Below are 23,679 nucleotides of genomic sequence, written 5' to 3'. Positions count from 1 at the left end.
ATGTGTTTGGAATCCTGGAGATGCCAGCCCTGGAGAGAGGGGTGGGCAGCGCCATTTTGAGCCAGCAGCCACGTGACTGGGCCCTGCTGAAGGGAGGCAGGGGAGGTCGGAGGGTGGGGACGACACCGGAGAGCCTGAGGCTGGGAACAATCCCTCCTCCTCTCAGCTCCCCCCTCCCCGGCACCCTTTCCTTGGGGCGAGCTGGGCAGAGGAGCGGGCTTCTGCTTCTGCAACTAAAGACAGAGCCACGGGGGGGAGGGCTCTGCAGATGGGAGGCGCTGCCCAGCCACGTGGCTGGTCCCCCTGGCCACTCAAGGAGCTGTAACCCCTTCCTACCGGGTGAGGGATAGCTCTGTGGCCAGGGGCAGGGGAACCTGGCAATGGCCCGGGGCAGAATTTTTTTTTAAGTGCCAGGTTCTTAGATAAAGAGCCACAGGCAGGATGAACAGTGGTGACCAGGGCTGGGAGGGAACTGGGATGGAGAGGAGAGTCCAGCATCAGACGTCACACTTCCTAGGCAGTGTCTCAGTGATGTAACAGACCCAGGCCCCCTGATCACCCTGATCACAGACCACACCGCAGCCCTTCAGGCACTGCCAGGGATCTACAGTAGTGTTTCTTAACCCCGGTCACCTTCAGAATCACTTGGTAATTTTTTATTTTTTAAGTAGATGCCTCAGATTTCCCCCAGGCCATTTATTCAAGTCTGAATTGTGCTTTGCACAAGGCCTGATGTCTATAGCAGCATCTCAGTGAATGGGCTCTTTAATTTCCCTTCTTTTACTGAGACAGGAGGGAGGGAGGGAGGGAGGGAGAGAAGGAAAGGGAAGGGAAGGGAAGGGAAGGGAAGGGAAGGGAAGGGAAGGGAAGGGAAGGGAAGGGAAGGGAATAGAAGGAGGAAGGGAGGAAGGGAGGAAGGGAGGGAGGAAGTTGGAAAGTCAGGAAGCCTTCACAGAGTCCCACAGCAGATCTGAGCTGGAGGCAAGCCTTTGTCTGACCTTAAGGGCCCACCCTCAACCACGGCCTCTACTGTTACGTGTACCCACCTGCCCACCCTGCTACGACAGTTCAGGGAAGAGACTCGAGGGTGTTCTTTGTCCTTTAGTTTCCAGGGACACAGAATATCTGTTCCCAAATGACTTGGGGTCGGGATCAAATAGTTTGGTTGTGATTTCTCTGCTTCCCTTTTTTCTCCAAGTTTTTGCAGAGCCCTATACATTACACCCAGGGGGTGAACGGACTCACTTTGTTTGGGGAGCCCTATACATTACACCCAGGGGGTGAACGGACTCACTTTGTTTGGGGATGCCTTGGTAGTTTCACGAGAAGCCTCTTAGAGAAACTCAAGGTTGGGACCGCTTCCTTGGGGGGGGGGGGGTGGCCCCAGTGATGCAGATGTCAGGGACCATGATTATCTACATCTGAACAATATTAAGGTCTACTCCCTGTCGAAGTGACCTACTCATCCTGAGGTTGGATCTGAGTTGAATAAAGCCCTAGGAGTCACTGCCTCTACCCTCTACCCACAGCTGCGGAGCGCTGGTCCCGAGGACATGGTGTCTGGAAAGTCCCATCCTGACAGCCAGCAGGAGCCGGTACAAGAAGACCCTGACCCTGACACGCATCTCCTGAGCATGACCACCCGCCGGGGCCCGCGTGGTAAGTGTCTCCCGGTTCTGTGCTCTAAAGAGCAGTGATGTTCAACATTCTCTCACATGCGTGTTGACCATTTATAGATGATGTTGGGCGGATAAAATATATTATGCTCACTTTGTTAACGATGGCGCTGCCCCCATGGAAGCCCGTCGCCCAGGTGATAATATTAGTTGCCCTTCTTGCTTGAGATGGGCGTGATTATATTAATGTGTGTTGGAGGAGGACTTTCACGCCAAAAGGTTTTAAAAGCAAGAGAGATCACGTTGTTCCGGGGAAGAGTGATTACGTTCTAGGAGGAGCCCATGTTGTAGGAGAGTGTTGGTCAAATAAGTTTTTAAATATGATATATAGGTTTGCTCGCTTATAGTTTGTATTGGGTGTGGGGGACAGACTGTAAGCAGGCAGGATTGTTATAGCCTAAGGCTTAGTTTTAAGACTTAGATTTTCCCCGCACCCTTGACTGATTGTATGATGTGGGGTGGTGTGCTCTCATGAGGAATCCCATTATGCCTCAGATAAGTGACTTTGTATCAGAGACTTCCTTATTTGTATACTGGATTAAAGGTTTTGATTTCTACACTATAAAATGAGGGCAGACCAGGAGCTTGCTCTCTCACAGTTCCTGAGATTAGCATTAGAGAGGAGAGCAGAGAAAGGCCACATGGAGGAGGCCAGGAGAACCAGCCAAGATGGTGGAGTGCTGAAGGAGAAGCCAGTTAGTGCAGAATTTGTGCAGAGAGAAGGAAGGAGATGGGGAACAGAGGTGAATAAGTCTGGTGAGCTAGAAACCTTTGATTCTAGTAAACTCGGATAAGTCAGTAGCTTTGTGAGCACTGAATGTGAGTGGGTTTTGGAGCCCAGTGTGTGTTTTTACTTGCCCACTGGGTGCAAGCTAGGATTAAAGCTAATGGCCCACCAGTTTTTGGCTCCATTGTTTCTTTACCGACTGTCCGAATCCAATGCAAACCTGCATGGGCCAGGCTGCTGTGATGGTGGCCCTGGCTTCTGGCCTTACATTTGGCGTAGTCTGTGGCAGGATTCGGAGATCGGTATGGAGCTGCCACCTTTGATGTGCGTGGTAGAGGACTGGTTGCTTTTATGGTTCCCCATGGCTGTCCTTTTGAGGACCGTAGGCTGGCTGACTTTTACAGCCATGTGTGAGGAAACCGAGAGCTCTGTGGAACAGGCTGCCGGGGACCTGCAAACCGAGCAGTGGAAGGAGCTGGAGCAAATGTGGGAGAAAGAGATGCTGACCCTGGAGCTGGAGGAAGAGCTGGAGGAGGAGGCCAACCAGGTTCACGAGATTCGCCTAGAATTGGAGCAGATGCTGGAGGAGGATTCACAGGTTCATGAGATGCAGATTTCCCTGGACATTGTGGAGAGCCAGCAGTGGCGGGAGGCCGGGGCTGAGGACTAGTTGCTGTTATGGTTCCCCATGGCTGGAGCTGCAAGACCTGCAGAGCAGAAGGCAGCGGCGGTGGCCCTGGGCTCCAGCCCGACAACGAGAGCTGGTGTTTTCAGTTCCTCTTTGGAAGATGAGGAAAATCGGTCTGGAGTTGCGATCCACAGTCTCCAGAAGGTGAGAGCCCAGCAGCAAGGAGTACTTACCACGCTCCGGGTATGTCTGTGATTTTGGGACATAGGGGTGGATTCCATCATGCTCTCCGGAGCAGAGATGGAAATGCTGACTGACATTGCCACGTGCTCCTCTTTGGGACAGTGTAAGACCTTCCAGGACAGCAGGGATGAGGTGGGTGGCTGAGGCCCAATGTGTGTGGACTGATTCCTGGACTATGACCGGAGTGGGCACTGGCTCCTTTGTTGGATGGACTTATGAATTTTGGACAATGTGAAATACTCTCATGAAAATCTCATTATGCCTCAGATAAGTGTATCAGAGACTTCCTTATTTGTATATTGGATTAAAGGTTTTGATTTCTACACTATAACATGAGGGCAGACCAGGAGCTTGCTCTCTCAGTCCCTGAGATTAGCATTAGAGAGCAGAGCAGTGAAAGGCTACATGGAGGAGAGGAGAAGCAGCCAAGATGGTGGAGTGCTGAAGGAGAAGCCAGTTAGTGCAGAGTTTGTGCAGAGAGAAGGACATGGGGAACAGAGGTGAATAAGGCTGGTGAACTGGAAACCTTTGGTTCTAGGAAACTCGGATAAGTCAGTGGCTTTGGGAGCCGTAAATGGAAAGGGAAGTGTTTTCCCACTGTGTGTATTTCTTGCCCGCTGGGTGCAAGCTAGGATTAAAGCAAATGGCTCACTAGTTCTTGGCTCCGTTGTTCCATTACTGTCTGTCTGAATCAAATGCAAACCTGCACAGGCCAGGCAGCTGTGATGGTGGCCGTGGCTACTGGCTTTATATTGATGATGTTTGGAGAAATGTATATTCTTTGCCCATTTTCTAATCAGGTTATTTGTTTTGCTGTTATTGTTGTTGAGTGGCAGGAGTTCTTTATATATTCTGGATGATGACTCCTTGTCAGATCTATGATTTGCATTATTGTCTTCCATTTCGTAATATCAATGAAAAAATAACTTCCAAACCTGTAAGAATTTTTTATGAGTTTATTTGCGTCAAACTGTCCACAATTGCTGGGAAGCAAAGTCTCAACAGACTGAGAAAGTGCTCTGGGAAATGGCAGTTTCACCACCTATTTTATGCGTTAGAATCAAAGGGGAAGACCTGAGAGGTTACAAGAAATTGATCGGTGATAGATTAGGGAGGGGGAGAAAGCAAAGCAGAGAAATCTCTGGGATTGGATAAAAGTGAAAATGGATACACTAAAACTTCACTTACACAGGGAGGCACAGGACAAGCAAGTTAATTAACATGACAATAATGACAATGAAAGGGATTGTTGGTTCCTGCTCTGGTAGGATGCCTGCCCCGAGGGGGCAGGAAAAGGTTACCCCCACTTCTCAAAGGCATGTTATCAGGTACATCATTGCAAATGCAAAAGGCAACAGACAGGCTTCAAAGCAAACACTGACCTTTGTTCAGATAGAGAATAGCTCCCCACCATGAAGTGCTTTTAGTTAGAAAGGTTTGATTCCTGTGTTTACCTTAGTTCCCTGAGTTCGCCAGGCCATTGAGGTAGGCTTTCCCTGAGCTTGTCAGGTTCAGATCATGGCTACATCATGATTTATTTTTAAAAAAAAAATTTTTTGTACACAATAGTTTGCTTCTCCCTCTGTTGATTGTGTTCTGAGATGCACTGAGGATTTTGGGTTTGGTGTGGTGTTGGTCAAATAAGTTTGTAAATATGATATATAGGTTTGCTCGCTTATAGTTTGCATTGGGTGTGGGGGACAGGCTGTAAGCCGGCAGGGTTGTTATACCCTAAGGCTTAGTTTTAAGACTAAGCCTTTCCCACCCTAAGTGAATTTGTATCAAAGACTTCCTTGTTTGTATATTGGATTAAAGGTTTTGATTTCTACACTATAAAATGGGGGCAGACTCGGAGCTTGCTCTCTCTTGGTTCCTGAGATTAGCATTAGAGAGGAGAGAAGAGAAAAGCCACATGGAGAAGAGGAGAAGCAGCCAAGATGGCGGACTGCTGAAGGAGAAGCCATTTGTACAGAGTTTGTGCAGAGAGAAGGAGATGGGGAACAGAGGTGAATAAGGCTGGTCAGCTAGAAACCTTTAATCCTAAGAAAACTTGGATAAGTCCACTGTTTTCCCACTGTGTGTATTTCTTGCCCATCGGGTGCGAACTAGGATTAAAGCTAATGGCTCACCAGTTCTTGGCTCCATTGTTTCATTACTGTCTGTCCAAATCAAATGCGAACCTGCATGGGCCAGGTAGCTGTGATGATGGCTGTAAGGCCAGCAGCCAAGGCCAGGGCCACTATCACAGCAGCCTTCTGGCCCATGCAGGTTCGCATTGGATTCGAACAGTCGGTAAAGAAACAACGGAGCCACAAACTGGTGGGCCATCGTCTTTAATCCTAGCTTGCACCCGGCGGGCAAGTAAAAATACACACTGGGCTCCAAAACCCAGTCACACTCAGTGCTCACAAAGCTACAGATTTATCCGAGTTTTCTAGAATCAAAGGTTTCTAGCTCACCAGCCTTATTCTCCTCAGTTCCCCATCTCCTTCCTTATCCCAGATACAAACTCTACACAAACTGGCATCTCACTCAGCACTGCACCATCTTGGCTGCTTCTCCTGGCCTCCTCCACGTGGCCTTCTTCCACTGCTGGCTCTACTCTCTCTGCTCTCTCATGCTAACCTCAGGAACCAAGAGCATAAGCTCTCATTCTACCCTCATTTTATAGTGTAGCTTCACAACCTCTAATCCAATATAAATAATAGGGAAGTCTCTAATACAAAGTTACTTCTCTGAGGCATAATTGGATTGTACCACCCCACATCAAAAAGGGTGGGAAAGGCTTAATCCCAAAACCAAGCCCCAGGCTACAAGGATTCTCAACACACATTAATATCACCTGGGTGACGGCCTCCATCTTTAACAAAGTGAGCATAATACATTTTATCTGCCCAACAGCCAGGCAGCTGTGATGGTGGCCGTGGCTACTGGCATTAATTTGGCATAGTCTCTGGCAGGATTTGGATCAGTTCAGTATGGAGCCATCACCACCTTTGAGTGGTGGAGTAGAGGACTGGCTGCTGTTATGGTTCCCCATGGCTGTCCTAGGGGGACAACTAAGGTCTACATGCGTTGTGTGATTCAGTTCCCGGAACAGTCCTGGCATCGGACATTGTTCTGTGGACCAGGAAGCTGTGGGCCAGAGAGAACCAACAGCTAGAGGTGGTGGAGCCCCGGTGCAGGCTACGGACTGCAGACCTCTGGGGCTGCACTGTAGTGTTCTTCTATACCCACAGATCTTAACCCCGGCTAGTGTTTGAAGCTAATGGTTTATATAGCAGCCCACGGGAGGGACGATGGCAATGCTGTAACCAGTGCTGTCACCAGTGGCTCCAAGGACCCCCAAGGACTCTTCATGGATACAGAGCCAGCTTAGAGTCTTCATAGAGTCTCCTGATGTAGACTAACCCCTTCTCTATTGGGGGGTTTTGTTTGTCTTATCTCTTAACCTTTCCAAACTCAGTATACCTACGGCCTCCTCTGAGAAATGTCCCCTTTGCCCTCATGTGGGCTGAGTAGACCTTCCCTATGCTTTGTAGTCCCTGGGCCCATGAGAGCGTCTGCAGTCTCTTTTCCATGGCACATGGCCTCTCCTCTCCACCGGGCTAGACACCATTGAGGGTGGGACTGATGCTTAGCTCGGCTTAGCACAGCGTTGGGACACAGACGGCGCTCAGCGGTGCTCACTGAGCAAACAGTTGTCTCACGCTGGTCCTTCTGCCTTTACTGGAGGCCGTGCTCTGGCTTACTTATGCTCCCTCCCCACCCCCACCTCCACCCCCACCACACATACCCTTCCCACAAGTCTGCTCACCTGGGACCTCCCAAACCTCTCCTGCCTCTGGCCTGCCCCTCCGAGCGATGGCCCCAGCTCCCCAGCTTGAACTCGCAACCTGGCCCACAGGGCTCCTCGAGTCGTCAAGGTCAGACGGTGTTCAGGCACTCCGATACAGCCCCCTTGATTATCAGTCCTCTCCCACCGCGCCTCCCCCAGGCCCATGCCTGCAGGTGCCACCCCCCTGACTAACAGAAGCACAAATCTATGCTTCTAACTGGCTATGCCAACATCCCAAACAAAGAGAGCACTTCACCAAGCAGGCACTCCTTTCAAACCAAATAAACATCCAGAACAAAAGGACACACATTCCCCCTTGATTCCCCCGGGATTCCAACCTGCACCCCCTCTTCAGGGAGTAACTATCAAATGTTCCGTACTGGCTGAGGAACATGCATTTTCTTCAGGACTGACATCTGTTTTCTGTTCATTCGTGTTAGTTTCTCTGATTAAAGGACCGTTTCAGAGCCAATTTCTCAGTATTGATTGGAAAGGAATTCGGATGCGGTGAAATGGGATGCAAATGAAAGGAAATACTGTAGGTCGTTTAGGTCGGGAAGACTTTTTAAAGACCATCAAGATCTGGAGAGACTGACCCAGGAAACACTTGCTAAAGTTACAGCAAAGAGACAGAAAGGAGACAGAAAGAACGGCCGGAAGGAGCTGGGCTTCCGGAGTGTCCTTGAGCCCGGCAGCTGGACCAGGGAAAGAACATGCCAGCCACAGGGTGCACACTGCGGGGGGTGAGAGTGCCAGAAAGTTCTCCTACACCGGAGGCGCTACCTTGCAAAGTACTGACGAGACAAGTATAAATAAATAGTACCCTGTATTCTATAATGGTTTTGTTTTCTGGATATTATGATGTTTGACATCTTAGGGGGGACAACCTTTCTGGCCTGGGAGAGACTGGCTGGTTCTTAGAGGTCACGAAGGGCCCAGACTGGAGCTCTCCTGATGCACACACTGACCGACACAGAGCCCAGCCTCCTCCATCTGACCCGTGACCCAGGAAGCAACATTCCTCTGTGTGACCATCCCTGGACCAGGTGCCAGGACACTGGAGACCAGCTGCACAGCTGAGAGCCCACCGAGCTATTCACACTGGCCAATCCAGACCGTCCTCCCTGCCCTGCCCGCCCTGCCCTCAGCAACCCCAACATACGACGTGGCTTAAGCTCTCCGCCAGGGGTCGGGAAACTTTCTGGCTGAGAGAGCCATGAATGCCACATTTTTTTTTAACGCCACATATTTTAAAATGTAATTCCGTGAGAGCCATACAATGACCCATGTATGTTAAGCATTATCCAATAAAAATTTGGTGTTGTCCCGGAGGACAGCTGTGATTGGCTCCAGCTACCCGCAACCATGAACATGAGCGGTAGGAAATGAATGGATTGTAATACATGAGAATGTTTTATATTTTTAACATTATTATTATTTTTTTTATTAAAGATTTGTCTGCGAGCCAGATGCAGCCGTCAAAAGAGCCACATCTGGCTCACGAGCCATAGGTTCCCGACTCCTGCTCTCCGTGCTCCTGTCTGCTGCTCCAGGGCCACCCGGTGTCTTCCCGTGTGGCCCTGGGTGCTGTGCCCAGGACGCTGGCTCCAGGACCTGAGTACAGAGAGCTTTGTTTCCCCAGTTTCTCCTCTGTCTCCTCTGGTGGCTGCACCTGACTGACCATCACACAAAGCACACCAAGAATGCAAAACATACATACACATCATCATCACTAGTTATAAGCAAAGGCATTAAAAAAAAAAAAAAAAAAAAAAAGACCTCCTTTATGGCAAAAGTCCCCAAAGTCATCTTCCCCCATTTTTGTCTGCAATCTTGAACGTACTGCGATCTCACTCACATCCTTTCTCCCCATCAGAATCGTCCTCGTTGAGGTCACTCACGAGGGCACATGTGCTCAAGGTCGGAGTCAGTCCTCAGTCTCTGCTTACTTTCAGCAGCATTTGCTGAGCCCCGGCCCCTCCTCCATCTGTCCTGTGCTCTGGACTCCCCTGTCCTGGCCTTCCGTCTTCCCCCACCCCACGCCGCACCTCCCAGCCTCCTTGCTGGTCCCACATCCCCGAGCTCTGAGGCTGACGGAGGCTGGAAATCAGTAGGTTTGTGTGGAAGCCAGCGCAACCTGGCTGAGCACGGAACACCTGCCGCCTCTGATGGAAACCGTTACTTTGTCAAGAAAACCCATCTGTCATACTGACTGACCATATGTATTTTTCCTTACATAAAACATTTTGGATCGTATAAGTTTCAAGTGTACACTTCTATGATACATGAACTGTGCATTGCATTGTGTGCCCTACAGCCAGGTCAAACCATCTTTTGTCACCGTATATGTGGCTCCTTTACCTTCCCCACCCCCCATCCCCTTCCCTCCGATAACCACTATGTTTATTAATGGAATGCCTTGAAAATCTCATTATGTGTGTAAGTTCTAGCATGCCTACTTTGCCTTTGATGCTGCGGAAACTCCATCATTCCAGGTCTTCTTAGTTGTGTCAAAGCTATTTTCTGAATGTACCTCTTTATGTAAATGGGAAACAAGATTGACAAAGAAATTCTTGTCCTCGGGGCAGGAAAACTAGAGACATGTAGGATCGCATCCCTCCCCCTTTTCCCTCTTCTCCCTCCCCCACTCCCTGCCCTCTTGTAACCCCCACACTGTGTCTGTGTCTATGAAGGTTTGTTTCTTTTCTTTTTTTTTTTTTTGTATTTTTCTGAAGCTGGAAACGGGGAGAGACAGTCAGACAGACTCCCGCATGCGCCCGACCGGGATCCACCCGGCACGCCCACCAGGGGCGACGCTCTGCCCACCAGGGGGCGATGCTCTGCCCCTCCGGGGCATCGCTCTGCCACGACCAGAGCCACTCCAGTGCCTGGGGCAGAGGCCAAGGAGCCATCCCCAGCGCCCGGGCCATCTTTGCTCCAATGGAGCCTCGGCTGTGGGAGGGGAAGAGAGAGACAGAGAGGAAGGGGGGGGGGGTGAAGAAGCAGATGGGCGCTTCTCCTATGTGCCCTGGCCAGGAATCGAACCCGGGTCCCCCACACGCCAGGCCGACGCTCTACCGCTGAGCCAACCAGCCAGGGCTATGAGGGTTTGTTTCTTTGCTTACTCCCTTCAGCTTTCTCACCCAGCCCCCCAACCCCCTCCCCTCTGACAGCTGTCCGTCTCTTCTCTATCTGTGAGTCTGTTTCTATTTTGCTTGTTAGTTTATTTTGTTCCTTAGATTCCCCATGTAAGTGAATCATATGGTACTTATCTTTCTCTGGCAGCTTATTTCACTCAGCATAATATTCTCCAGGTCACAGCGGTCGGCAAACCACGGTTCACGAGCCACATGCGGCCCTTTGGCCCCTTGAGTGTGTCTCTTCCACAAACGGTACTCCAGCTTAGGAGTACCCTAATTAAGTTCATAATACTGTGCCTACCTATATAATTTAAGTTTAAAAAATTTGGCTCTCAAAAGAAATTTCAGTCGTTGTACTGTTGATATTTGTCTCTGTTGACTAATGGGTTTGCCAACCACTGATTCATGCTGTCACAGAAGGTAAGATTTCCTTCTTTTTTTTACGGCTGAGTAGAATTTCATTGTATAAATGTGCCACAGCTTTTTTATCCACTCATCTACTGATGGACATTTGGGCTGCTTCCAAATTTTGACCATCGTGAATAACGCTGCAATGAACATATGGGTGCATATATTCTTTTGAATTAGTGTTTCAGGTTTCTTTGGAAAAATTCCTAGAAGTGAAATTGCTGAATAATAAGGCAGATCCATTTTTAATTTGTTGAGGAATCCCCATACTGTTTTCCACAGTGGCCGCACCAGTCTGCATTCCCACCAGCAGTGCGGGAGGGTTCCCTTTTCTCCACACCCTCGTCAGCACTTGCTGTTTGTTGATGTATTGATGGTAGCCATTCGGACAGGTGTCAGGTGGTATCCCATTGTGATTTTAATTGCATTTCTCTGATGACGTGTGGCACTGAGCATCTTTTCATCAATGAGCTGATGGAGACTCTTGAACTTGAGCCTCAGCCCATGCATGCAACACTATACCCCTTACCGTGACTACATCATGCCTCGATACAGACACTGAACAATGGCATGGGTGGAGCCTGATATACCTAGGATTTTATATTGTTCTGTCACACAGGAGGAAGAAAGCCCAGCTGCAGAGGCCGAGTGGCCAGGCTGCAGAAGGACACTTTGCAGCCCGTGACTGTGGTCTTTGTATGCACAGCAGGTGCTGAGGGACCTTGCAAGCCTGTTGCAAACAGAGGCCCTTGCTTGTCGTCGCTTCACTCCCTTCTCTCTGCCACTCCCCACCGACCTTCTGATAAATACCTCGTTTTCTCTTTTTGTTCACTGTTAGCCTTCCTCCCTTAGCAGTGCTGATGGCTTCAGGTGTCATAAAGGCTTGTCACATCAGCGTTCACCACAGTAGACACATTTCCTAAGCCTTTATCTTTGTCTTCGGTCCTGGACCCCCCTTTGGTCCCCAGAACCTGGCATGCTGGGCCAGCACCTGTCCCTCTGCCAGCCCGAGACTCAGCCCGTCTCCAGGCAAACACCCCTCCTGCCTCCCACTCTGGCTTCCCATCCTCACGTGAGCTTCAAACCCCTAATCACCTTCGTCTGCACCTCAGACACCTCACCTTCTCCTTCTCTGTGAGCCAGGGTCCTCCCTGTGAGTGTGTGCTTCAATCTCCTGGTTTGCTGGGCTCCGCCTCCAGCATCTGACTCAGCAGTTCCGGGGCCCGGCCTGAGAATCTGCACGTCTAGCAGGTGCCCAGAAGGGGCTGCTCTGTGAGAAACTGCTCCACACCTCCTCATCCTCACCGGGTCCTCCTGTCTTTCCCTTCCTATGGCCTCTTCCCAGCAGCTGCCTTGTTAGCTCACCGGGACATCTAGCGGGGGTCCCTGCTGCCCCGCCCCCTCCCCCCCCCCCGACCCTCCTGCACCTCAGGTGTTCCTTCTCTCTCTACATTCCTCACGACATCCCCACTGCTTGGGGAACGGATCCTAGACCCCTCAGGGGACGTCAGAGGCTCCCCGTAGCTGGACCCCAAAGTCCTTCTGCAGTCTCATCTCCTACTTTGTCACAGGAGAGCCCTCTGCCCCAAGCATGGTAGCATTCTCTTTCCCAGACACTTGGTTTCCATCCCTTTCATAATGGCTCAGAGCATTTGGGAACGATAGAACCGGAACCAAATCTCAAGCATTGCACATCCTAGGCGTGTGACCACAGAGCCAGTCACATCACAGAGGGCCTCAGAGGCTGCGTATTCAGGATACCTGGTGATGGTGGCCAGCACCCCCTTCTAGCGAGAGGGCGTAAGATTGACGAGAACATGCTTTCAACACGTGCATCGCCGTGCCCAACACAGAAGAGCTGCCCAGCATTTCATGATCAGTACATAGCTATTTAACAATACATACAAAATACATGTTGTCTTCGTGACCCAGCCCGGGGCCACGGCCTGTGTCTGCGGGAGAGGTGTCTCTGATTGAAGTTATCAGCCCTGCTGAGTGCCGAACTCGTCAGCCACCCATTCTCCTGACAAGCCCGTTTCTCAAGTCAGCAAGCGTGAGAGCCTCTTCCCAGGAGTAATTGAATTCATCTCTGTGTCTGGCCTCGAACGGTCAGGTGCCCATCATTTCGTTCTTAGTCCAGTTGATGTGGTCCCAGCAGGACCGAGACTTCCGCCGTCGGTCCCAACAAAGTCAAGACTTGTACTTTTTACGTCAAATGGATGGCTGTCACTGTGATTTCATGTTTGCTCATGAATTTGCAAGATAAAATTATATTCTCTTGTTATTTTTTAATCTAATCTTTCCTTTGGGGAAAATAAATTTTTTAAGTCATTTTCTTGTTGTTTTTTGTTTGTTTGTTTGTTTACTTTTTTAGGTTTACCTCCAATTCCTTCAGCATCCAGAACAGGCTTTGCGGAATTTTCCATGAGGGAACGTATGCGGGAGAAGCTACAAGCCGCGAGGGTGAGCACCGCGTGCCCGCTCTGTCCCCCTGTCCAGTGCCGGCCCCGGCTCTGCGGGCCTGGCCTCCGGCGGGCTCTGTGTGCTGCAGACTGTATGGGTTTGCATGCTCCTCACCTCGTAAGGGTTAATGCAGGTTCACCACTGGAGCAGGTGAACATGATGCTTAAGAAAGATTCAAAGGCCCTGGCCGGTTGGCTCAGTGGTAGTCAGCCTGGCGTGCAGGAGTCCTGGGTTCGATTCCCCGCCAGGGCACACAGGAGAAGTGCCCATCTGCTTCTCCACCCTTCCCCCTCTCCTTCCTCTCTGTCTCTCTCTTCCCCTCCCGCAGCCAAGGCTCCATTGGAGCAAAGTTGGCCTGTGCGCTGAGGATGGCTCTATGGCCTCTGCCTCAGGTGCTAGAATAGCTCTGGTTGCAACAGAGCAACGCCCCAGAGGGGCAGAGCATTGCCCCCTGGTGGGCATGCCGGGTGGATCCCAGTCGGGCGCATGCGGGAGTCTGTCTGACTGCCTCCCCATTTCCAACTTCAGAAAAATACAAAAAAAAAAAAAAGAAAGAAAGATTCAATGTCCTTTTTCCAAACCACCCCAGTTGCTCTCATTACTTATAGTGGTAACGCGTGCGCCCTCTACTGGCTGCACCCCACCGAGGTGGAAGCTGCGGTGTTCACACCTCCTGGACCGGTAATTTTCTGTTCAATTTTTCAGTCCAAAGCGGAAAGTGCATTGCTCCAGGAAATCCCCACCCCTCGGCCTAGGCGCTTACGGAGCCCCAGAGAGAAAGAACAGGAGACGGAGTTCGGCACCGAGGTGAGAAATGGGCCATCTCCGCTTTATGATCAAAGACAGTGAAACAGAATAGGACATTCCCAGCAAAAGCTCTAGAGCAGAGCTGTGCGCAGAGGAGGTGTACACGCTTACGAAGCGTTATAACAGCTGCTCTGTATAGAGTGCCACTCGGTGCCAGGCACTGTGCCGAGTCTTGTTCCGGTGTTATATGCCTTTACCCCAGGGAGTGGGTGCTATTTCTTTCAGTCGCATTTGACAGATGAGCGAACTGAGGTTAGAGCAGCTGCAAAGCTGTCCCCAGGTCGCAGAGCGTGCAGGTAGAAGAGTCAGGATTTGATCCTGCCTCTAGCTCTTTCCCGGTCTGTCTCATGGGTCAGAGTTGCTGGATCCCTGGATCTTGCTGGGAAACAGAGTGGGGGGGGAAGAGCAGGGTCAGATGGTGCAGGGCCCTGAATGTCACACTGAGGAACCTGGATGGTTAACGGCAGGAACAGCCCATGATTGAACAGGGGGGTGGCAGCCATGTTAGACAGTGGAGGAACAAGGCTGTTAAGTTCTGTGGTGGCTGCTAGGAGGAGTAGTAGGTTCTAGAAGGGGTGGATTTGAAGAGAGATGAAGGCAAGGTGGGAACAGCACCTGGTGGATGGCTACCAGAGGAAAGAATACCCATAATGAGTATTAGCACATCGAGCTCAGCTTCCCGGGGGGACAGGGATCCCACGGCTCACGAGAAGGGCAGGACATGAGCCTGTGCCCTGAAGGATGTATGTCAGACTTATTAACCATCAGAGATGATTGATACTTTTCTCCATAGACTGTTTGGAAATGATTCTCTGTGAAGGATAGTCTATTGATCCGTAGGAGAAATAACACTTTTTATTTTAAGGTTTCTTGAGTTTAAGATTTTATATTTGTTTGGTCCTGAGAGAGGCAGAGCTGAGTAAGATAATATTCAGCAACTGTAACCTTCAAATAGATTTGATATTTGTCAGCATTTCATTTCTTAGGAATGGTGATCTGCATTAATGGTCACAAGATAAGCCTTTTGAGAGTTAATGCTTGTTTTATGACATCCTTTCTTTCTGATTTAAATGATGTATCTGTCTGTGTTTTTTCCCTCACTTAGCCAGGTAGGGAGGCACAGAGGACTCCACAAGAAGGTGATGCCCAGAGTCATTCAAGAGTAAAGTTCCGTGATTCTGCACGAAAGATCAAGTCTAAACCCCTGGTGAGAAATCCTGTCCTTTTTTTTTTTTTAATTTATTGTGTTAACATGGATTCAAGTGTCCCACTCAATATAACTCCCTCACCCCCACGCCCGTGTCCCCCACTATACCCCCTATGCCCCCTCCCCAACTCCCTCCACCCTTTCTTCTGGGATTTGCTGTCCTGTTATCTATATCTCTGTATTATGTATATATAATTTCACTAGTCCCTTCACCTTCTCTGATCCCATCTCCTCATCCCCCTTCCCTCTGACAGCTGTCCCTGGAGACTACTGTGCTAAGTGAAATAAGCCAGGCAGAGAAAGACAAATATCATATAATCTCACTTATATGTGGAATCTAAGGAACGAAGTGAACTGAGGAACGGAATAGAGAAATCCTGTCTTTTTAAATCATGCTTGTTTTAATTTTTTTTTTTTATCAGAGACAGAGAGAGAGTCAGAGAGAGGGATAGATAAGGACAGACAGACAGGAACAGAGAGAGATGAGAAGCATCAATCATTAGTTTTTTGTTGTGGCACCTTAGTTGTTCATTGATTGCTTTCTCATATGTGCCTTGACTGTGGGCCTTCAGCAGACCGAGTAACCCCTTGCTTTAGCCAGCAACCTTGGGTCCAAGCTGGTGAGCTTTGCTCAAACCAGATGAGCCAGCGCTCAAGCTGGTGACTTGGGGGTCTCAAACCTGGGTCCTCCACATCCCAGTCCGACGCTCTATCCACTGCACCACCACCTGGTCAGGCTAAATCATGCTTGTTTTAAATAATCCATATATTACATCATGTTTTTGTTTGTGTTGTTTTTCAAAAGTATGCAAGAATAAAGTGTAAGAAATAAACCCTCCTGTCAGAACCCAGACTGTGGCTCTGGGAGAGTGGAACATGCCTGATTGGGGCAGGTCGAGTGCATGCATGGAAGGCAGGAAGAGTTAGCGAACAATGTTCAGCTCTGAAGTTGCACCATCTTTCCAAATGGGAAAAAATGGGGGGATACTAACTCAAAAAGAAAAAAAAAACTTAAGTCATTTTTTTATTTTAAAAAAGTTACATATATATATACTATGGAATACTACTCAGCCATAAGAAATGATGACATCGGATCATTTACAACAACATGAATGGACCTTGATAACATTATACTGAGTGAAATAAGTAAATCAGAAATAACTAAGAACTATATGATTCCATACATAGCTGGGACATAAAAATGAGACTCAGACACATGGACAAGAGTGTGGTGGTTACAGGGTGGAGGGGAGGACAAGGAGGGGGTTGGGGGAGGGGAGGGGCACAAAGAAAACCAGTTAGAAGGTGACGGAAGACAACTGGAATTTGGGTGATGGGAATGCAACATAATCAAATGTCAAAATAACCTGGAGATGTTTTCTCTGAACATATGTGCCCTGACTTATCAATGTCACTCCCATTAAAATTAATAAAAAAATAATAAAATTTTTTTTAAAAAGTTAACAAATTATGTATTGCTCATAATTAAATAAAACTATCTTAACATTGGCCTATAAAACAATGAATCCACTTTCTGGCATATCCTTGCTAAAGCTTTTACTTCTATAATATATTTGTGTGCTATTGGGGGTATAAATAACAGCTGGCTTATAAAAAGTAATTCATTAAAAATACTTATTTTTTAAAATTCAGTAAAAAATAGATATTTATTAAAGAAAGCCACCAGCTACCTATTGCGGTGTTAAAAGCTCACTGCCAGTAATCCCGTGCCATCAACAAAGGTGGTAAGCTTCTGAGGCCCCGAAAGTGCCTGGTGCCATTAGCAGCAAGCCAGCAGTCAGGGAACCATGCAGAGAGAGCTCGTTCCAGCTCCTAAAGCCTGAATCCCTGTTGCTCTCTGCTTCTCCTCAGGTCCCGCCTGGCTTCCCTTCTGCCGAGGAAGCCTATAACTTCTTCACCTTCAACTTTGACCCTGAACCGGAGGAGTCAGAGGAAAAACCAAGAGCCAAAAATGGAGATGGAGCTAATCGAGAGCAGGAGGAAGGGGAGGAAGAAGAACCCCCTGTGCAAGGAGCAAACAAAACGGTATTTAATGTTGTGACTGACTGTAATGATGATGATGATGATGATGATGATGGTATGTTAGCCAGGAAGAACGTGGCTAAAGACATACCTGCCACCACTACACAGAACAGCTCATCTGTGTCTTAGATGAAAGCAAAAGTGTGCTAGGCTCACATGACTTTCTGTAGCTTTCATTTCACCCCACAGTTGAGAGAGTGAGGGCCTTGAGTTAAATCTGTCCATCTGTCTTCGGTGGAGAAAAAAAGAAGGCAGAACAATATGGCTTGTAGATGTTTCTTGCTAGCCTCTGCACAATGATTAGTTTTCATTTCACATGCAAAATATTGACCTTTCCAAGATAAATCAAAGCTCACTCTCCCCTGCCCACCCACAACTTTACAAGCTGCTTAGCTTTGTGTGCCCCATGCCACACCCAAGCTACAACTCAGATTCTGTCCTTGTGAGTAGATGTGTGAGATAAAAGAAAGCATGCCAGTAAAAATGAGCAAAGGACTTGAATAGACATCTCCCCAAAGGAGATTGACACATGGCCAGTAAGCACATAAGAAATGCTTAATACTACTAATCATTAGAGAAATGCAAACCAAAACCACAATGATATACCACTTCAGACAACTTACCATGGTGCGCATATATATATAAAAATGTGAAACAGAACATCACAAGTGTTGGCAAGAATGTGGAGAAATTGGACCCTCGTGCATTGCTGATGGGAAGGGAAAGTGGTGTCGCTGTTAAGAAAAACAGTCTGGTGGCTCCTCAGAAAGTTAAACATGGAACTACCACATGGTCCAGCAACCCCCTCTGGATATATACACAAAAGAACTGAAGCAGGTACTCAGACAGTCAGTTGCTCACCCATGTTCACAAGAGCATGATTCACACTCGCCAAAAGGTAGAAACAACCAAGGGTCTCTCAACAGATGAAGGAGCAGATACACAAGAGAAGGTGCAGACATACAATGGAACATTATAGCTCCCACTAGGAAGGAAGGAAATTCCGATTTGTGCTGCAACACAGAGGAACCTTGAAGACACTACGCTAAGTGGAATAAGCCAGTTAGAGAGGGACACGTACTGTGTGATTCCATCTACGTGAGGCCCCGAGAGCCTTCAAATTCATAAAGACAGAAAGGAAAAGGGTGGGCGCCAAGGGCGAGGAGAGGGTGAGGATGAGAGCTCGTTTCCTAGGACAGAGTTCCACGTGGGGAAGGTAAGACGGTTCCAGAGATGGTGGGGATGGTTGTTCAGCAACGGGAATGTATTTATATTTGTTGCCACAGACTGCATGCTTCAAAACAATCAACATGGTAAACTTTGTTCCTTATATTTTGCCACACTAAAAAATAAAAAGGAAAACGTACCAGGACATTTCAGAATTTGTATAGTTCCCCTGTTTCTGTGCTTAACTTTTAATCACTTCCCTTGAAAACTGCCTCCCAGAAATGTAATCTCTTACCTAGGTCTACGGAAGCTTGGGGATACTTTAGCTTGTTCTGTAATAATTGTCCTACAACTCAATATTCGGCTGGTCCTGGCTCAGGATCTCTTGGGAGGCTGCAAGCAAAGTGGCCAAGCCTGAAGTCATCTCAAGGCTGGACTGAGTGGGGAAGGTTGGCTTCCCAGTGGTCCGTTCTTGTCTCTGACAAATGCTGGTTGTTGGTGGGAAGCGTCAGGTCAGACTTCCCCATCCGGGTGCTTGAGTGTCCTCATGACTTGACAGCAAGCTATCAGAGAGAAAGCAAGGAGGAAGCCAGGGTGCCTTGGGTGACGTGATGGTAGAAGGTCCCGCCTCTCGCTCACCAGCAGCCAGTCACGAAGCACAGCCCTCAGGGAACTGGAAGAGAATCCACAGCTTTGGAAGGCAGGACTCTCGGCAAATTTGTGGGCTCCTTAAATTGTGACACTTCTCTCGGAAAGCAACATCTCTTTCCTGTTGCGTTCTCTCCTCTGGAATCTGTGTCGCAAAAACCACCCTTTTAAATCATGCGGACGTTGAAGCCCCTTCCCTGGAGTCCCCGCTCGGTCCGGCCCCGGACCCTTTTACCGTATTTTCCTAGTCAGAGTGGATGTAGTCTTCCTGGCGGAAGGTGTAGGTCATCCGCAGGCCCATTCGTGAGCTTCCCTCTTCTGTCTTCTCTGCAGTTTCCCCAATCGTGGTGCCTTTCTGCCCATCACAAAGCAGAGGTGGGGCAGGAGCGAGAAAAATGGCATGCTGACCGAGGGGTTCCCCTTTCTCCCATTCTTCCTTCCGTTCGGAAGTGTTTGGCGCTCTCTGCCTCCAAGTTCTGCTGAGAGCTTGTCGCCACGTGGATGTACCTTTCCGTTCTTACTGTCTCGGGTGTTTGGGGGGGGGTATTAAGAGGAAGGTGGCTAGGTGGCCACCAGCGGCTTCAGCTCCCTGCGAGCTCCAGGATTTTAATAGGCGCTGCTCAGAAAGCGACCCCAGGCATAAACTTTTGTGTGTGTGTGTGACAGAGACAGAGGGGGATAGATAGGGACAGGCAGACAGGAAGAGAGAGAAACGAGAAGCTTCAACTCTTTGTTGCGACACCTTAGTTGTTCATTGATTGCTTTCTCATATGTGCCTTGACCAGGGGACTACAGCAGAGTGAATGACCCCTTGCTCGAGCCAGCGACCTTGGGCTCAAGCAGTGAGCCTTGCTCAAACCAGATGAGCCCATGCTCCAGCTGGCGACCTCAGGGTCTCAAACCTGGGTCCTCTGGGTCCCAGTCCGATGCTCTATCCATTGCACCACTGCCTGGTCAGGCTCCACGTGTAAATTTTAACAAGAAAAAAGAAAGAGAAAGCAAGAGGAGGAAGGAAAAGAGGAGAAAAGAAAGAGATGAAAGAAAAGGAGAAAACATTTGGAAAATCCTCAATTAAACAAAAATTAACCTGCTTCAGCTAATAATGTGTTATTATAGGTCCTGTGCTTAAAAATGTTTCTGTGTCTTTTAATTCTATCCTCACAATACCCGAAGAGGTCATCTCTGTTAATGTCCCCATTTTATAACTGAGGAAACCGAGGATCAGGACAGTAGAGAAGCTCCCTAAAGTCGCCAGGCAGCGTGGGAAGCAGCTGAGCTCCCCGCCCGGGGGGTCAGAGTAGCATGTGCAGCCCCTGCGCTTGGTGCACTGGCTGGTGGTGCGTACCAGCAGAGAGCTTAAAATGCTTCATAACTTACGAACCCACGTCCTTTGAATAAATGTCAACAAGTCAGCACCTTCCAAGGAGGCCAGAATTGTTGAGGTTTCCATTGCTTTGCTTATCACATCTCTTCTGATTTTGCCATTGTCCAAGTATGGAGAATAGTAAAAAAAATAACAAAGAAAATGCACTTGGCAAATATAAAAAGCCACGTAGTTTTATGCCTTTGTTCAATGGAAAAAAACGAAAAGGTGATTCTATTGTAAGGTATGTTGTTCGATGAGTTTAATATCATTGATTTTTTTTTTTCTGCGCAAGCTAATCATCTTAGCATGATTTTTGTAACTGTTATTTTTTAACGCAATGCAGGATGAGGAAGAGCTGCTCAGTGACAACAATGACAAGGATCTCCTATTGGGCTTGGATCACGCGGCTGAAGATTTCGTGGCTGTCCGGCCGGCAGACTATGAAAGCCTCCACGTTCGGCTGCAGAAGGAGAGAGAGCTCCTGTTCGTCCCCAGTAGGCGGACAGGTACAGGCCCCTTCTAGTTCCTGCTCATCTTCATCTTCCGTCCAGTGAACTACGGCCGGTGTCTAAGGATGCCCCGTGTCCACTCTGATTCCAATTTCTAATCTTTTTAATAATCAAGAAATATTTTCAAACACACGCAAAAAAAAAAAAAAGTGTAGAGCGTGGAAAAACCTCCACTGAACAAACTCTTGTTGACGGAATAGCAGAGGAAGTCCCAGGATGCCATGGGAGGTCCTGCATCCCATCAGTGACCAGGGCTGGGAGCCCTGAGAGTCAGGTCCTGAGCAGGAATGACTTTGTTCCGTTCCCCACTCACACGCGATACTTCTAGAACACTTCTGCGACCAGAGGCGGGAGCTTGTACCTACGCCAGCCAGTTCTCCAACACCAGCTAGATGTGCTACAATTCAACCCTGGTCTATATCTACCAGGGGTGCATGCAGACCCCACAAATTCAGGGCTCATCCCACAAGACCACCCGCTGCTTCAGATGGCAGATGCCACATAGTGTGTCCCCAGGTTGCACACACTTATACTCGACTTTGCCACAGGTCAGGGATTCCCATGACATCCTCTTCAGGTTTGCTAATTTGATAAAACAGCACGTAGAACTCAGGGAAAGACTTACTTATATTTACTGGTTTATAATACACGTAATAAATGATACAATGGCAGGTAGAGGAAGCTGGCAAAAGTTTCCAAAGATCGTAACTTCATAATAATAGTAATAATAATAATAATAATAGTGAATGCATTCTGTGCACTTAATTCACCGGGTACTTTCCTAAGCTCTCTCTCTCTTTTTTTTTTTTTTTTGTATTTTTCTGAAGCTTGAAACGGGGAGAGACAGTCAGACAGACTCCCGCATGCGCCTGACTGGGATCCACCCGGCACGCCCACCAGGGGGCAACACTCTGCCCACCAGGGGGCGATGCTCTGCCCCTCCGGGGCGTCGCTCTGTTGCAACCAGAGCCACTCTAGCGCCTGGGGCAGAGGCCAAGGAGCCATCCCCAGCGCCCAGGCCATCTTTGCTTCAATGGAGCCTCGGCTACGGGAGGGGAAGAGAGAGACAGAGAGGAAGGAGAGGGGGAAGGGTGGAGAAGCAGATGGGCGCTTCTCCTGTGTGCCCTGGCCGGGAATCGAACCCGGGACTTCTGCACGCCAGGCCGATGCTCTACCACTGAGCCAACCGGCCAGGGCCAAGCTCTCTTTTTCGAATGAAACATCTGCCTCGGTGACCCCCCTTCTTGAATAGGCCCCAGCTCCTCTGGGACCTGCAAGGCTCCCCAGACCCCTCTCCTGCCCACCTCGAGCCTTCTCCGCAGGCACTGCCCTGGCTCACTACCCCTGGCATTCTGGATGTTTCTCTGTTCCTACATACGCCCACTGCTCAGTACCCGCTCTTCCCTGGTGTGGACACACTGTCCCATCACTGCCTCCTTCCTGCTCAGCCTTCCCTGCTCTAACTCCGGTTTACCCCACCCCCACCCCACCCAATGCTCCCACCGAGTCCCCTGTGCCTCCTGCGTGCTGGGTACAGGGGACAAAGGTTTGTTCTGTGAGTGAACCCAAGGCTGGAGAATGAATGAGGTAATGGCCACGCACTCAAATATAATACAAAGCACTTTAATTCACAAAGCATGTCCTGAGACCTGACCTCACTGAGTTCTCCCGAGCCCCCAGTGAAGTGGGTATGACCATCCCTTCCATGCAGAGGGAAGGTGCCCGCCCAGACTCGCTGGGCTGGGGAGCAGGGCTGACGCTGGGCTTCGAATGCCATGCTCCCCAGTGTGCGCCCCGGTGACTTAGGTGTGGACTCATCCCATCGGTCTGCAACGTGCTGCTGGCCAGGACACACATTCATCTCGTCCTTAGTTCTGCTCCTAGAAATTAATTTGGGAAACGTGCCTTGTCCAAGAACGGAAACGGAATCTCCCGGGGGGGTGGGGGGGTTGCTTTAATTCACCAAACCTCCGTGGACAAGGTGAGGTCCGCGCTCACGTGGCTGCCTGTGTGTGTGAACTGTCTAGTGCCCACGTACAAGAAGCTCCCAGAGAACGTGCAGCCCCGCTTCCCCGAGGACGAGGGCCTGTACACGGGAGTGAGGCCGGAGGTGCCGCGCGCTGCCCGGAACACCGTGGAGAACAGGCTGCTCAGGCAGGACCCGGTAGGCACCGCGCTGCTCCAGGGGGCGCCAGGAGTGACACCGGCGCTCTGTCTCCGGGCGGGGCGGTCACTGCGCCAGTCCTCGTGACAGTGTCTGCGCAGAGCGGTTTGATTGTTTTCTTCATTTGTCTGCGCCTGTTTAGTGACCCTCAAACAGCACAAACGCTCCCTGCTCAAATCCCGTCTCCCGCCCGCTGCCTTCGGACTTCTGCTAACGCAGCCGTTGGCCACCTTTGCTCAGTTCACGGGAATGTTTAATGATCCCAAGATAGAATGTTCTCAGTTGTTTTCCTCCTGTGCTTTTTATACCTTAAATTTTTAATGGATAGAAAATAAAATTTTTTATATCAATTTTTTTTTTAATTCAGTGAGAGGAGGGGAGGCAGAGACAGACTCCTACATATTCCCCAACCAGTATCAACCCAGCAAGCCCACCAGGGGCCGATGCTCTGCCCATCTGGAGTGATGCTCCCGTTGCTCACCAACCAAGCTCTTCTTAACCCCTGAGGTGGAGGCCATGGAGCCATCCTTAGCGCCCAGGACCAACTTGCTCCAACTGAGCCATGGTTGCGGGAGGCGGGGGAGAGAGAGAGAGAGAAAGAGAAAAAAGAGGGGGAAAAGGAGGAGAAGCAGATGGGTGCTTCTC

The 23,679-nt window shown here is 49.4% G+C and overlaps 1 protein-coding gene across 7 annotated transcripts in view; it reads left to right on the top strand.

Annotated features, from left to right (window-relative positions):
* CC2D2A (coiled-coil and C2 domain containing 2A) overlaps window positions 1–23,679 on the top strand; it is a 121,071-nt gene that overhangs the window by 8,656 nt on the left and 88,736 nt on the right. For 6 of the 7 annotated variants that reach the window (XM_066280078.1, XM_066280076.1, XM_066280077.1 and 3 more), the window contains 7 exons: window positions 1,530–1,659; window positions 13,035–13,123; window positions 13,829–13,930; window positions 15,036–15,137; window positions 17,010–17,183; window positions 20,705–20,867; window positions 22,898–23,034. In XM_066280078.1, the coding sequence (XP_066136175.1) occupies window positions 1,530–1,659; window positions 13,035–13,123; window positions 13,829–13,930; window positions 15,036–15,137; window positions 17,010–17,183; window positions 20,705–20,867; window positions 22,898–23,034 (897 nt within the window). Of the gene's footprint in view, window positions 1–259; window positions 340–1,529; window positions 1,660–13,034; window positions 13,124–13,828; window positions 13,931–15,035; window positions 15,138–17,009; window positions 17,184–20,704; window positions 20,868–22,897; window positions 23,035–23,679 lie in introns of those variants that run through there. The other variant, XM_066280079.1, reaches the window with a different exon arrangement.

The sequence above is a fragment of the Saccopteryx bilineata genome, chromosome 5 (genome assembly GCF_036850765.1).
Source record: "Saccopteryx bilineata isolate mSacBil1 chromosome 5, mSacBil1_pri_phased_curated, whole genome shotgun sequence".
Taxonomy (NCBI): Eukaryota; Metazoa; Chordata; class Mammalia; order Chiroptera; family Emballonuridae; genus Saccopteryx; species Saccopteryx bilineata.
The sequence above is the reverse complement of the archived record's forward strand: the minus strand, read 5'-3'. Positions and strand labels throughout refer to the sequence as shown.